General features: G+C 44.9%; 1 protein-coding gene across 1 annotated transcript in view; it reads right to left on the minus strand.

Moving 5' to 3' along the window:
- The window catches only part of TMEM59 (transmembrane protein 59), a 28,357-nt gene that overhangs the window by 14,012 nt on the left and 424 nt on the right, over positions 1–13,921 (minus strand). The window contains exons 2-4 of the mRNA XM_027852744.1: positions 7,467–7,572; positions 5,615–5,709; positions 1,083–1,235 (exon numbers count right to left, since the gene is read on the minus strand). Coding sequence (XP_027708545.1) covers positions 1,083–1,235; positions 5,615–5,709; positions 7,467–7,572 — 354 coding nt within the window. The remainder of the gene's footprint in view (positions 1–1,082; positions 1,236–5,614; positions 5,710–7,466; positions 7,573–13,921) is intronic.

The following is a 13,921-nucleotide window of genomic DNA, read 5'->3' on the forward strand; positions in this document are numbered from 1 at the left end:
ATCACTAGTCTGGGGTAAATCACGGTGACTGTGACGGTGCTATCACTAGTCTGGGGTAAATCACGGTGGACCACATTCAATTTCACACAATCAGAGCATCACAGCGACAGCCACGTGGGCCTGTTATCACGGCTGAGTGAATGATGAGCAGGCCTGCTGCTTCCTGCAGTTTTTGCCATCCCTCCATTGACGCCCTTCCTAGGGCTCAGTGGGAAAAGTGTAGGGGCATGGAGCCAGAGAACAGACCTGCATTCCATCTTGGCTTTGTTTCACCTGTGAAACCACTGTGGGTGACTGGACAATCTCCCAAGTCTTTTCCACATTGTGGCAGCTCATTATTAGCGGCTGGGTCAGCTAACTTATACCACAATCAACACAGACCTGGGCCCCAAACAGGTGGTGGGAACATCTACAGGAAAGCAAGTGGAGCTGCTGTCTGGCACCCTTACACTTCAGACCTTTTACTGAAATTGTAGGAATGTATTCTATTACTAATCTACAGTTCCCAAATTAAAAGAATAGAAGGAACAACAAGGCCTGGATTGGACCAAATACTCCCATCAATCTTACAGTCAGCCCCTCATAATAACAATAACGACGATAAAACATTCACTTAATTTATCCTATTATTTACAGATATGCTGGTCATGAAAGTTACTTGTGTACACACTGCCTGAAATAATGAAATGCAAAGTCAAGCCCTTTTTATGAATTTCTTATCCAAGTCCAAATCAAATCAAATAATTATGTATCTTATCTTAGGTTTCTTTCCTTCAGTGCCCTATTATTATTAGGCGAGGTAAGAATTAAACTGTTTACATTGAAACAGCTATGATTTTACTTGATCAAAACCACTATGGTGGAGTTCACAGGCAGACACTTAAAACTATTGGGGCTCTTCAACAGGAAGTCGCTTTGAGATCATTTCATGCTGACTCCCAGGGAAAGGGGCACAGTGGGTTACTCCAGGGCGTCCACTGACCTCCAAGGTCCCTTCTTGCACTAAGCACTTACGATTCTTAAAACAAGCACCTGCTGCTTACTGAAGCCACGACAGGGTCAGTCTAGACTCACGCTCTCACCTGGAAGATGACAATTTTCCCATCATCGGCCTGAAGATAGAAAGTCCAGGAAGAGGTTATGAAGCTCTGTGCCGAATCCATCATGTCACTCCAGAATGACCTCACCAGCGTCAAAGGGAAAAGCAGATGCATTCTGGGCATCAGGGACATGAGCTGTAAGGAGACAATTTTGAAACACTGGCTACTTTTCATATATATACACAGACACAAAACCATCAAAACTATCATCATTATGGTCAAGCCTCAGTTATGTGTGTGGGCAAAGGAAACATCAAAAAGCTTGAATCCCAGGCTGACCTTCTTTGCCAACTGGCACACTTGAGGGCTGCCTCCCGTCACCATCAGTCGATGCTGTGGTCAGAAATAAAAACCACATTTTAAACTTAGTTTAAATTGGTAATCTACCATGGTAAATTGGTAAAGCTACCATGATCTGTTATATAAATGCATCCTATTTATTAGTTTCCAAAACTGAATTCCAGATAGTGAGAGTAGGGTTTCAAGAGAAAATTTTAAAATAAGCATTTATTATCTCTCTCTCTTTCCTTCCACTAGTGTAACCTTCCAAAATGGACAATTAAAAAAAGCCACGTCCAAAAACGTATGAGTCATTCTGCATTTGAGTGCATCACTTCTCAGGCAGGATGTGGTGTAGCATGCTTTATCTTTAGCCCTCTGGAATCCCGGATTATCACTGTATTCCTACCGCCTTTCAATGTTTTTTTTTTCTTTAAAATGTTATCATATACATTGCTTTCCCAGTTCTACTCACTTTACTCTGCATCAGTTAATATATTCCCTGAGTCCTTCAAAACTGTCCAATTCAACATTTCTTATGGATGTGTGTGTGTGTGTGTGTGTACATATTCCGCTATATTCTATGATAATTTGTTCCCCTTTAGTTTCCAGGTTTGGGCTATTACAAAATGAGGTGCTATAAATTTTTGTTGTTGCTGTTGGGCAGCTAGGTGGCGCCACGGTGCACACAGCACCAGGCCTTAAATCAGAAACATGCATCTTCCTGAGTTTAAGTCTAGCTTCTGACACTTACTAGCTATGTGACTCTGGGCAAGTCACTGAACCCTTTTTGTCTTAGTTTTCTCATCTGTAGAATGAGCAGGAGAAGGAAATGGCAAACCACTCCAGTATCTCTGCTAAGAAAACACCAGATGGGGCGACAAAGAGTCGGACGCTATTGGAACTGATCAAGAACATATCTTTTGACCACTTATTTACTGGGGAATGGCTCTTAAGTCTTATAAATCTGAATGGGTTCTTTATATAACCTGGAAGACTTTTATCAAACTTGTTGCAAAGATTTTTTTTCCAGCTACATGTTTCCACTCTAATTTTAACTGCATTAATTTTGTTTGTGCAAAATCTTACAAAATTGTCCCTTTTATCTTCTGTGATCCTGTCTACCCCTTATTTGGTTATAAACTCCTTCCCTATCCACAGGTATGAAAGGGAGCATCTCCCTTTATCCCATAGAACTTGCTTACGATGTGACCTTTATGTCCAAGTCTTGTATCCACCTGGACCGCCTCCTGGTATATGGTGGGAAGTGTTGATTTATACCTAACTTCTACCAGGTAGCTTTCTAGTTTTCCCAGTCGTTTTTGTCAAATAGGTCTTTAGATTTATTCAACACTCTTGTGTTTGCTCCTGTATGCTGTGTACCTATGCTGTTGCAATGAGTGACCTGTTTTTTAATCAGCACCAAATTGCTTTAATGGTAACTGCTTTGCAATACAGACAGCTCTCCTTTTACAGATGGACTGTTCCATAGATTTGTCCACGGACATGCGGCAGGGAAGCAGGAAGGGAGCCGGCACACGGTGCAAGGGTATGTGGGGGCTGGGGCCAGCTACGTGAGAGTCTGGCTTTGGCGCAGATACATGGGGGCTGGCCACGGACAGAAAAGGAAGGGTGACAGGTGAGGGCTGGGGATGGACACACAGTCCCCAGGTGTGGGTGGGTGGAAGAGAGCAAAGGTCTCCTCTCTTGGCACTGGAGGTCTCAAGCCCAGCCCTGATTCAGCAGTGGTGGTCTCTCTGCACTTATGCTTACATTTGGAGGGGAGGGTTTTTGTTTTTGGTGAGAGGCCACAGAGACAAGGGGCAGGAGTGGAGAGAGACAAAGAGAGCACAGTACAGTAAAGTTAACACAGGTGGTTTTTTTGGGATGTAGATTTCTTTCAGAATTTGTTTTACTAAAGTTGAATGTGCATAATGCAAATTTACATAAAGCGAGAATTATCTGTATTTTGAGATCTGGTACCACTAGGCTCTTTTCCATACCTTTTTCCATTACTTCCCCTGAGATTCTTTATTTCTGCAAAAAAAAGTGTTTTTGTAGCTAAAATCATATAGTTCCTGAGTTGTCTTGGTAGACACCTCTCCAATATTTTATACCTTCTGTAAATATTTTGAATGAAATTTATCTTTCTAGCTCTTACTGCTGAGTTTTGTTGGTAATATGTAGGAATACTGATGACATACGCAGCTTTATTTCATATCCTGTAACTTTGGTGAACTGTTTGAATTGGTTTTATAGCTGACTCTTTAGGGTTTTCTAAGAAAATCATCAGATTCTCTGCATAAATAATTGTTTCCTCTTTAACTATACTCATTCCCTTGATTTCTCTTTTGTTTCTAGGTCTATGGTAACAATTAATGATGATGATGGGCATCCCTGCTTTATCCACGATCTTTCTGGCCTCTAACTTTCCTCCATTACACATGATGTTTGCTCTTGGTTTCATAGTAAATACTTACTATGTTAAGAAAAGATCCCTTGAGGCAGCTAGGTAGCGCAGTGGATAGAGCACCGGCCCTGGAGTCAGGAGGACCTGAATTCAAAACCGGTCTCAGACCAGACACTTGACACTTACTAGCTGTGTGACCCTGGGCAAGTCACTTAATCCCAATTGCCTCGCCAAAAGAAGAAAAAAAAAATCCCTTTACTTCTATGTTTTCTAGTATTTATAATTATGATCTTTATTATTTGTACTGTTAACTTGGCTTATTATTTTTACAGTCTTCCTTATATTGTTTTTTCAATGTTTGACAGAATTCACTTTTAAATCCATCTGTCCTGGAGTCTTTCTCTTTGGGATTTCATTTGTGGTTTTTTCAAATTATTTTTGTGATAGTGGGTTATTTAAGTAGTGAAGTTCTTCTGTTTGTCAATCTGGGTATTTTAAATTTTATTTAAGTATCCATTTCTTCTAAATTAATCAGTTTTGTTATAAGAAAATTTTGATCCTGGTATATTTTCTTTTCTAAAATGGTAGCTAGGAAGTTACTTCAACGACCTTATATGATTTCACTGGTACACGATACTAATGTATCCTATGTGATTCTCTCTGACTCAGTGTGAGGTCCTCAAAGAGCCCACTCTGTAGCCAATCTGGTGGCTGAATGCCTGTCTGAATTCAACTGCGACACACATATAGCCTGTCACTCAGAGCCCATGACTTAAAGTTTTCTGCATCAGCAAAACTTGAGTTCCACTCGTATAGAGGGTCAACTCCATGTCACAGTGAGGCATTACAGCAGCACTTGATTGGAGGGAGACAGTAGTTTTTTTAGAAAAATTCACTCCCAATTCTTCAGTATGGAAATAGGCTTAATTTCCTCTTTTTTTTTTTCCATAACTTCTCAGGCATTGTCTTTCCCACCCCAAAACAAAACACGGACTGTTGGTGGTGGGCAACAACAAAAATGAGACATGATTTCATTTTTATATACTTTATGGCTCGCCAAGGGCATTCCCTGGTATCCACACCTAGGAGAGTCTATAGTAACAGAAAAATTACATTTGTGTAATCTTTAATTCTGGATTACCCCTCCTTGGCCCTGAACTGTTAAGCACCCAGCAGAGAAGACAAAAACTTTTAGAGGAATTACACACCTGCCGTACCTCCCTCACTGGGTTGCAGTGAGCTGCCTCTTTGCCAGATTAAATGTTACTTCAGACTAGGTTTCAAACCTCATGCTTAGTCTGTTCACCTTCCTCTGCATGCACATGTATTCATATTTTCTCTAAAATGGAATGCTAGACATAATACCCTAGATGTGCTCTGACCAAAGCATGGGATGGTGGGCCTTTACCCTGCCTAATTCTGGATATTTCTATTAATATTAAAATATTAGATTTATCTCAAAATACTTAATAATTTATCTTAAAATTTTTTAATTGTTACTATTTCTATTAACATATGTTCAAATGATCATTTTTGGAGTAGCTATGCCACAGTACTTGAAGTTCACTAAAATCCATAGGCCTTTTTCCCATTGCAGCACTGATCTCCATATTTAAATGCCTGTTAAATGCCAACTTAACAAAGTTGGCCATTGTTCTGGCCTGTTGGGATCTTTGTGGAGCCTTAGACTTTGTTATCTGACAAACGTACTCCCTTTACCATTTGCTGACACCTGAATGTGACTTGGTGGGAGTGCAGGGAGCTGCGCTAGCACCCCTCAAGAAAGCTACTGTCACAAGGAAGGGAAGGAGGGCCATGTGCTTACTTGTTCTTGTCTCAGCTCAGCAAATGGCAGCTGACTCTGGCAGCCCAGATGGCAAGCGTACTGCTCGCCAGGCTGGGAGTACGCCTCTGTGCAAGCTGAGAGGGAGAGAAACAGAGAGTTGAGCTTCAGGGAAGGTGTGCAGGGCTCCAAACAAGCAGCGCATCCCATCAGAATGCGCTCCAGGCAAAGGCCGGCCACGCGGTTGTTTCAGCCCCACGTTTCAATCAACAAGCACTGCTTCGGGGGATTCTATGGACCAGCAGGAAGACAACAAGCCTATCAGTGGGGCTGGAGGAGGGCAGGGAGATAGGCACAAGAGGGCTTCTGTCCCTGTTCTGAGGAAGTCATTGGATTTCTTCTCTAAAGCCTTGGTCCCTCCCCTACAAAGCAGGAGCCTCTGCAGCTCTCTGTGGCTCATACACATCAAAGGGCTTTGAAAGTTCTCCAGTGTTATGCTGATGTAAGATGGTGAAAATAATCACAGAAAAAGGTATTTATATCACAAAACTGCTCCACAGCTCATGTGTCAGAGGCTCTTTGTAATTCACACGATGCTTTCTTTCCCTCAGGACATATACACAAAGCTAAGTGGAGTGACTGCTGTTTTAATAGAGGCGAGCCCTGGACTGGGTCAGGAGAGACAACCTGCAGATCTGAACTGTGACCCTGACACTAATCGGACCAGGATTTTTTTCACTGTAAAATGGAGTCCATGACATTTGCAATAATCAATGCAAGATTTTTCATAAGCAAAGGGCTTTTTAAACTTTAAAAATACTTTATGAATGCCATTGCAGAGAAAATAGATTCAAACAGGTTTACGACGACCTGACCAAGGTCGTTCATTTGGCTAGTCTGGGGCAAACTCAGGACTCAACTCTAGGTCTGTCTTTGACTACCAGCCCAGGGCTTTTTCACTGCCCCACGAACCCATCAGTGTTCCTTGTTAGGATCTGAAAGTATACATCTCCCACCCTGACCCAGCACTGTGACATTGTTACCACACCATTTACTTTAGAGAGGAGAGTTAACAAAGAGGACAAAGAAAAAGGATTTAAAAAAGATTCAAAATAAAACAATTAAGCAAGACATTCAACTTTGAGAAAATTAGGGCACATTTTAAAAGGTCTATAAATCCTAATTTTTCTAAGCTGGTGATAAAAAGTATTCAAATGAAAACTGAAAATTAAGTCCACTAGAAGACGCATGTATAATAGACAGGATCCTTTTATTTTTCCATTAAACCAGTTCCTTTTTCCTGACACAATACTGGGCCACTGAGAATGATGTGAACAGACCAAGGTTCTGATATCACCTTAAAAACGTGAATCTACCAACACTGTCTCTGATTACAGGTATGCCTTTAACAGATCTTTTTCAGCAAAATCTGAGATTAGTGATTTAACTGGTGAAAGAACTCCATTTCTCTCCTTCTTGGAATGACCCACAAAGAATACACTATTTAATATTTAGTCAAAGGCCTGATTCAGCAAAACTCACCAGCCAGTGCCAACCAACCTATGACTGAAAACTCTCAGTGAGGGAAATTATACCATCTGAGAAGACGTGGTGATGAATTAGGAGTGCAGTAATTGCCACTTCATTTGTCTAAGCCAAATGGTTGGTAAAATAAAGGCATCCTAACTACAGCACAAAGCCAACATTGTCCCAGAAATGAGATGGAATTACAGAAAACCCAGCAATCTGGCAGTTATGAGCTGCAGCTACGGAAACTGTGACAACTGCAAAGTGTACATAAGACTATTTAATAGAAGATGCTTGGGATTCTTTAAATAAATAAATGTAACAAAGAAAAAAAAAGATAGAGAATGTCATTAGCATGTCATCTTACCAGATTCACACTCCAATTTGGTCCGATTTAAGTCAATTCCATCATCCACAAACTGACAAATTGAAAACAGCCTGCAGCCTCTCTGGCAGGCATACAACTCCTCTTCCTATGGAGTTAGAAGACCAGAGGAGATTACCAAAAGGCCAAGATTATTCCCGGAAAAGAAAGCTAAAAAGGAAGCAAAGTTAGTAGCATCTGCTATAAAGTCTTTACTGGAAGGTACTTTTACTGAGAGTAAAAGAGAGGCAGGAGTTGGGGGCAACACCACAATGCCCATGTGGCCCACAAAGGCTTTTGTGGCTTACTTTTGAAGCTGATGTAAGAAAAGATGACTGAAAGAAAATAAATTATTCCTTTTCCTTTCCATCTTCTATGGTCAAGTGCATATTTCTGGGGAAACACGGCTATTAAAAGGGATATTGAGTAACAATGGTATAAACAGGGTATTAGGAGAGGTGAACCAGGGAGGCAACAGCAGACTGGAGACCACGAGGAGGTGGACTTCTGCCCTCCAAGCTAGTGCTGATGCCAGGCACACTATGTTCTGCTGAAGGACCCATCAGCATCCTTTCCCCACGTGGCACACATTGTCACTAAAGCCTGGAAACAGCAGAACATGGAACAATGGCTGACATACAAGGAAGTATTCAGATTGCATATGAGTCTAAATACAGGCCACAGGCCTGATATGCGGTCTCTTTGGAAAGAACGCTCTGTGTGTGAGTACAAAAAGTAACACCAAAATTACAGGCCAACACCTAGGTTTTATACAAGTTAGACTGGGGGGGGACGGGGACACAAGGCGTATGTTTGAACTAACACTTGGTGAAAAGAAGTTCACATTAAACAAAGTATTTCAGTTATCAAACATCTACAGATGTGAATTTGGGGGAAGAGGAAGACCCCTTGAAGATCGCCAGATACACAATTTTCCCGTCCTGGACAATGTGAACTGCCTAACTGCTCTCCTAGCTCTGAGGTTCCCTTCTTCAAAGCAGAAAAGTGGATCTGAGGAGACTGACCTCACTCAAAAGGTCTGAAGGGATCTGGACAATAAGGCACAGACAATATGGGTAACAAACTAATATGAAAACCAAAGCCCTCAACTTACTGTTCCGTCCACTGTGTGCAAATGGCAGCAGGCCCCTGGTAAGGTAGGAGATGGCACGTGCACACACCAGTTAGTTACCAACAAGACAGGAAAGTCTTAGGCATTTCTTCCCAGCAGAAGGATTAGTGACTTCATGCAAGGGCAACAACCAGTTAAGAGAAGCTGCCATCCACGGGGCAGGATTCCAAGGGAGAATTGTTTAGGCCTTAATTCTGATTCCATTCCTTCAAATGAGATGATGTCAGAAAAGCGCTGCGCACAGAGCCTGGCATACAGTAGGCACTTAACCACTCGCTCCCCCTTGAAGGAAGCACGTGGCATGGAAGGTGACCAATGCTGCCAACTGGGCAGCGCACCTCCTGCGAGGCGGCTTGCCTGCATTGTTTTGGGAACATTGTGCACCGAGTCTTCAAAGGCAGGAGCTTTACAGAATCTTCCCAAATGGATTTCCTTTTGGTAACAGGCCAACCTAATAAACTAGTGCACAGGTGGGAGGGGACAGACAATTTCTAAGGTCCCTCCTGCCTTTAAAATCCAGTGTCTTGACGTATTCTGTAAGTTCTACCACCCGCTAGATACCATTGAACTGTACTTAGAATGACTAGCAGTATTTTACAGATGCCTCCTTTGATCTGTCCAGCACAGTCTAAGGACAACGAGCGCTGCTTCAAACTGAACAGGTTCTTGTGCTAAAGGAGGGAGCCTTGACCCCGAAAGGTACCAGGGAGTCAGATGCCACATTTGCCTGTAAAACTTAACATATTTTCTTTACTTTTTTGGTGCTCAACATGTTAAAAATGCCAAAGTGGTTTAAATTCAAGTCAACAAGTGATTATTAAATGCCTATGATATACAATGCTTGGTGCTAGGTTTTAGTCAAACAAAAACAAAAAACTGGGAAACAAAAGCCTGTGCGGGGGAGAAGGGGGGCGGACCTGGAATAGATGGTGGATGAGAAAATAAATGTATATATGTACAGAGAGGTGATGGGGGGAGTAGAAAATATATGTGTGTGTGTGTGTATGTGTGTGTGTGTGTGTATATATGTATATACAGATAAACAGATATGTGGTACTTTTAGGTAGGGGAGAACAGCATTAATACAGGATGGGGAGGAATTGGTAAGGTACACAAGACTGAGTCTTGAAGGACAGTAATTTTGAGAGCTAGAGGTAAGGAAGGAGTGAATTCCAGGCACGAGAGACCAAGTGAATTTGGGAAATAGCTAATAAGCCAGCTCCGGTAAAAAGCACATGGGGAAATAAGAGATAAAGCTGGAGACGCAGGTTGAAAGTTAGACTGGAGACGGCCAAGAACGCCAGGTGGAGTATCAGAAAATATGCTGTAGAAAGCCTCCCAATGAGCATGAACCCTGTGCATTATTCTCACCATCTATATTTGATCCAGATAGGTTATATAACTATACTTGAGGAGAGTTAAAAGTAAAAAATTCAAAAGAGCCTAGCCCCGCCCCCTCCCTCCAGCCAGCGGCCCGAAGTGCAGGCCTACCTACGTCCCCCTCCCCCACTCTGAGGAACTCTGGTGGCTTCCCAGCGCCTCTCATCACTCTCCCTCTACCTCGAGGCTCCAGCACACCGGCCCAGGATGCCAGTTTCTAGACTCGCTGTACACCAGTGCCCCTTGCCCACTCATCCCCTCTACTGTTTTAATCCTTAGCGTCCTTCAAGGCTCAGCTGTTCTGCTTCCGTCTTCACATCATCTGTGTGCCATCCCCCAATCAGAATTCAAGCTCCTCAAGGGCAGGCACTGTTCATGGGAATGTTAGTGCTTAAGAGACGTTTGTAGAATGGGTTAGAAAAACGCAAACATATCCCAGATGCTTTCAACCAATGATTAAAGTGCTCAGCACTTTCTCCATGTTTGAATTGTGGAAATAGGAAGGAAATGTGGTGTAGTTAAAAAAACAAACCGTGGATTTGGCACGAGAAGACCTGGGTTCAATCTCATTTTGGCTAAAAGGGCTGTACGACGTTGGGACAATCGCTTCCTCTCTCCTCTGAACAGAATCAAAGGCCCAGCTCCCACTCAAGCCCAGAAGCCATCTGCTTGTGCATCTCTCCAAAGCCATGCTTCACGTATTGGCATTGGCTGTCTTCTCCCACACTGGAGGCAGGAGCAGGCTGGCAGCTCACAGAGAGGAAGGGAGCTGGGAGGAGGACCACAGGAACCCTTTTTCACAACGAGGATTTCTGGGTAGTTAAGAGACTTGCAGAGGGTCCCAAAGATAGGCAGTTAGTATGTGTCAGCTCTCTGACCATGATCTCATGCTGCCTTTTGAGCTCTGCTTAGCATAGACATTGTTGTTTAGTCCTTTCAGTCATGACCCCATTTGGGGTTTTCTTGGCAGAGTTACTGGAGTGGTTTGCCATTTCCTTCTCCAGCTCATTTTACTGAGGAGGAACTAAGGCAAAAAGAATTAAGTGAATTCCCCAGGGTCACAGAACTTGTAAGTGTCTGAGGCCAGATTTGAACTTGGAAAGATGAGTCTTTCTGCAGGCAGGCCTGGCTCTTTATCCACTGCGACACAGACACAGAGCTGTCTCTGCCTGGCACTGAGTAGGCCTTTAATCAATGCTTGTAGACTGACAACTCCCTACATATCTTGGATATCAGACTTTTTTTAATCAGAGGTTTATGATGCCCCAAACCTATGTAATTCACCAATAAACATTTATTAAGCACTGCTAAGTGCTGGGGATTAAAAAAAACAAAACAAAACAAAAAACAAGACAGTCTCAGCCCTGAAGGAGCTTACAATCTAATGGGGAAGATGACAAGTGATATGTACAACGAGCCATATGCAGGCTAACCAGGAGATAATTAACAGGTGGAAGGCTTTGGGTAAACGATGAAGCCAGGGAGGTCAGTAGTTGGAGCAGAGGGAGAGCATTCCAGGCATGGGGACAGCCAGAGAAAATGCCTGGGGCTGAGAGGCTGGAGGAGCTTGTTTGTGACAGCCACTGGAATGAAGAGTAATTGTTAGGGACTGAGGTGTAAGAAGACCAGAAAGGTGGGAGGGGGCTAGGTGGTGAAGGGCTTCCAAGGCCAACCAGAGGATGCTGTATTTGATCCTGGGGGCAGGAGGGAGTCACTGGAATTTATGAAGCAGGGAGCTGACAGGATCAGACTCATGCTTCAGGATAATCTCTTTGGTGGCTGAATGGAGGATGACCCGGAGTGGGGAGAGATCGACCAGCAGCTAGTGCAACAGTCCAGAGTTGGGAAGCCCAGAGAAAGGAGGAGCATGGGAGAGATGCTGCTGAGGTGATACCGAGGCCTTGGCAACAGCCTGGCTAGGGGGTGAGAGAGGGAAGAATTCAGGTTGACTCCTGGGGGAGCCTGAGGGTCCTGGAGGATGCCCAGAAGGCTCTTCCCTATTCTGTGACTAATTGGTTATGGAGGGAAGAAAGGGAACACGCATTTATCATGGGCCAGGCACTATGTTACTGCTTCATCTTCTGTGTTCCTCACAACAAGCCCTCGAGGCAGGTGCCTTGGGTCAAAGACCTAGCACCACCTAGCCGCTCCCTCAAGGTGGTACCTGGAACCAATCACCAAGGCTTTATTAAACCCCTCCTATGTAACAGGGGCCCAACAATCATAAATGCTTGGCTTTGTACAAGGAAAGGGAGGCTGCTGCCTGCTGCCCTGGTAACCAGAGAACTTTAAGAAAATCCAGGAAGGAAGGGCTCCAGTGCACTGAAGTAAGTCTTCCAAGGGCCATCTCCCCACCCAGGTGAACAAAATCCCCATCGATGCCATCTCTTCCAGGAGCCTGGGGCTAATCTTCCTCCCTCAGTACTTTGTATTTGTTTTATACTTAGCTATACACACGGCCTTTGGCCATTATGTTCTCCAAACTAAACCCAAGCCTGGATCCCTGAGGACAGGAATTGTTGGGCCTGCCTGTTACCAACTCTCCCCCCGCAGGGGGTGGGGTGGCATGTGCTGTTAGGTGGGAAGGATACAAGGACAAACCCCCCAAATTCCCAGTGTTTTAAGCTGCAGGTATCTTCCCGATGCACCTATTACCCCATCTCGGAGTCTGAGAATTCTGGAGCCCCCATATCCCTTTATTGTACCTAGAGAATCCTGGGGTTGATTCTGATTTCTTGTGACTCTTAACCTGAGCCTTAGTTTCTTCTGTAAAAAAAGGGATACTAATATGCTTGCCTTCTTAACCTACAGGGCTGCTCTAGAAAAACAAAGCTATATGAACGTATTATGAGTTAGGATACAAAACACAATCCTAAATCCCCAGAACGGCACTCCTTTCCAAAGGCCTGGATTTCGGGAGACACCACTGTACACTGGAATGATTGCGACCTGGCAGCCTTGAGCAAGCAAAGGCTGAGAGGAGAGAGCAAGGGTGGGGCACAAGTAAGGATGCTGACAAAGCAGTAGATGCCCTAGGAAGACAGGGGAGTTGAGGAAAAACTGTAGCAACAGGCCAGCAAGACGGGGGAGAAAGTGGAGCCAAGACAGCCAGATGAGAGGGAGGGCAGCAAGTAGTCTGGGGGATCCGGAAAGCAGCAGCAAGAGGGGATCGTTGGGGACCTCGGGGTAACACGGACTGCGCCCTCAGGAGACAGATGAAGAGGCAGGCACAATTCCTCCCTTAGGAGCACCAGCAGATAAGACAGCACTTGCACTTGAACGTGGGTGGAACACTAGTGCAAAATGCAGGAGTGATGTGAGGAGGGCTCCGGGCATGGAGGTCCCCTACCCATCCAGGGCAGGACCCCGAGCTCGGCGCCCCCCACCCCACTAGACTCCAGGTTAAACAAGGACACAGCACCTGGGTGGGGGGCGAGGCTCAGCAGGTACGGGGGGAGGGGGACCCGAGCGTCAAGCCAAAGAGAGCAGGGGAGGGGGGCAGCAGGGAGGAGACCAACGAGAAGAGGAAAGGGACCCAGGGAGGAGGAGTCAGGGGGAGGGGCAAGAGGAAAAGGGGGAGGGCAGCAGACAAACAAGGGGGCAGAGGAGACCAAAAAAGAGGGAGACGCGGAGAAAGGCTGAAGAAAGAGGAGACAAAGGGGAAGGGGAGAGTGAGGAGCGAGGGGGAGCAGGACAAGGAGGAAAAGAGGGGGGACAAGGACAGGAGTCAAACAAGAAGGGAGGGGGCCCCAGGAGGAGGAGAGGAGATGGAGGTCAACAAGGGGGGAGGGGACGTGCTCGGGAGAGAGACCCCGCGGGAAGGGGAAGAAGCGCGACCCTGCGGGGAGGGGGACCCCCGAAGAGAGAGGGACTCCGCGGGGAAGGAAAGGAGGGGGACGCCGAGGGGAGGGGAAGCGGGGGCAGGGGGACCCCGCAGACAGAGGAA

Source organism: Vombatus ursinus, unplaced genomic scaffold (assembly GCF_900497805.2).
Source record: "Vombatus ursinus unplaced genomic scaffold, bare-nosed wombat genome assembly UNPS02009824.1, whole genome shotgun sequence".
Classification (NCBI taxonomy): domain Eukaryota; kingdom Metazoa; phylum Chordata; class Mammalia; order Diprotodontia; family Vombatidae; genus Vombatus; species Vombatus ursinus.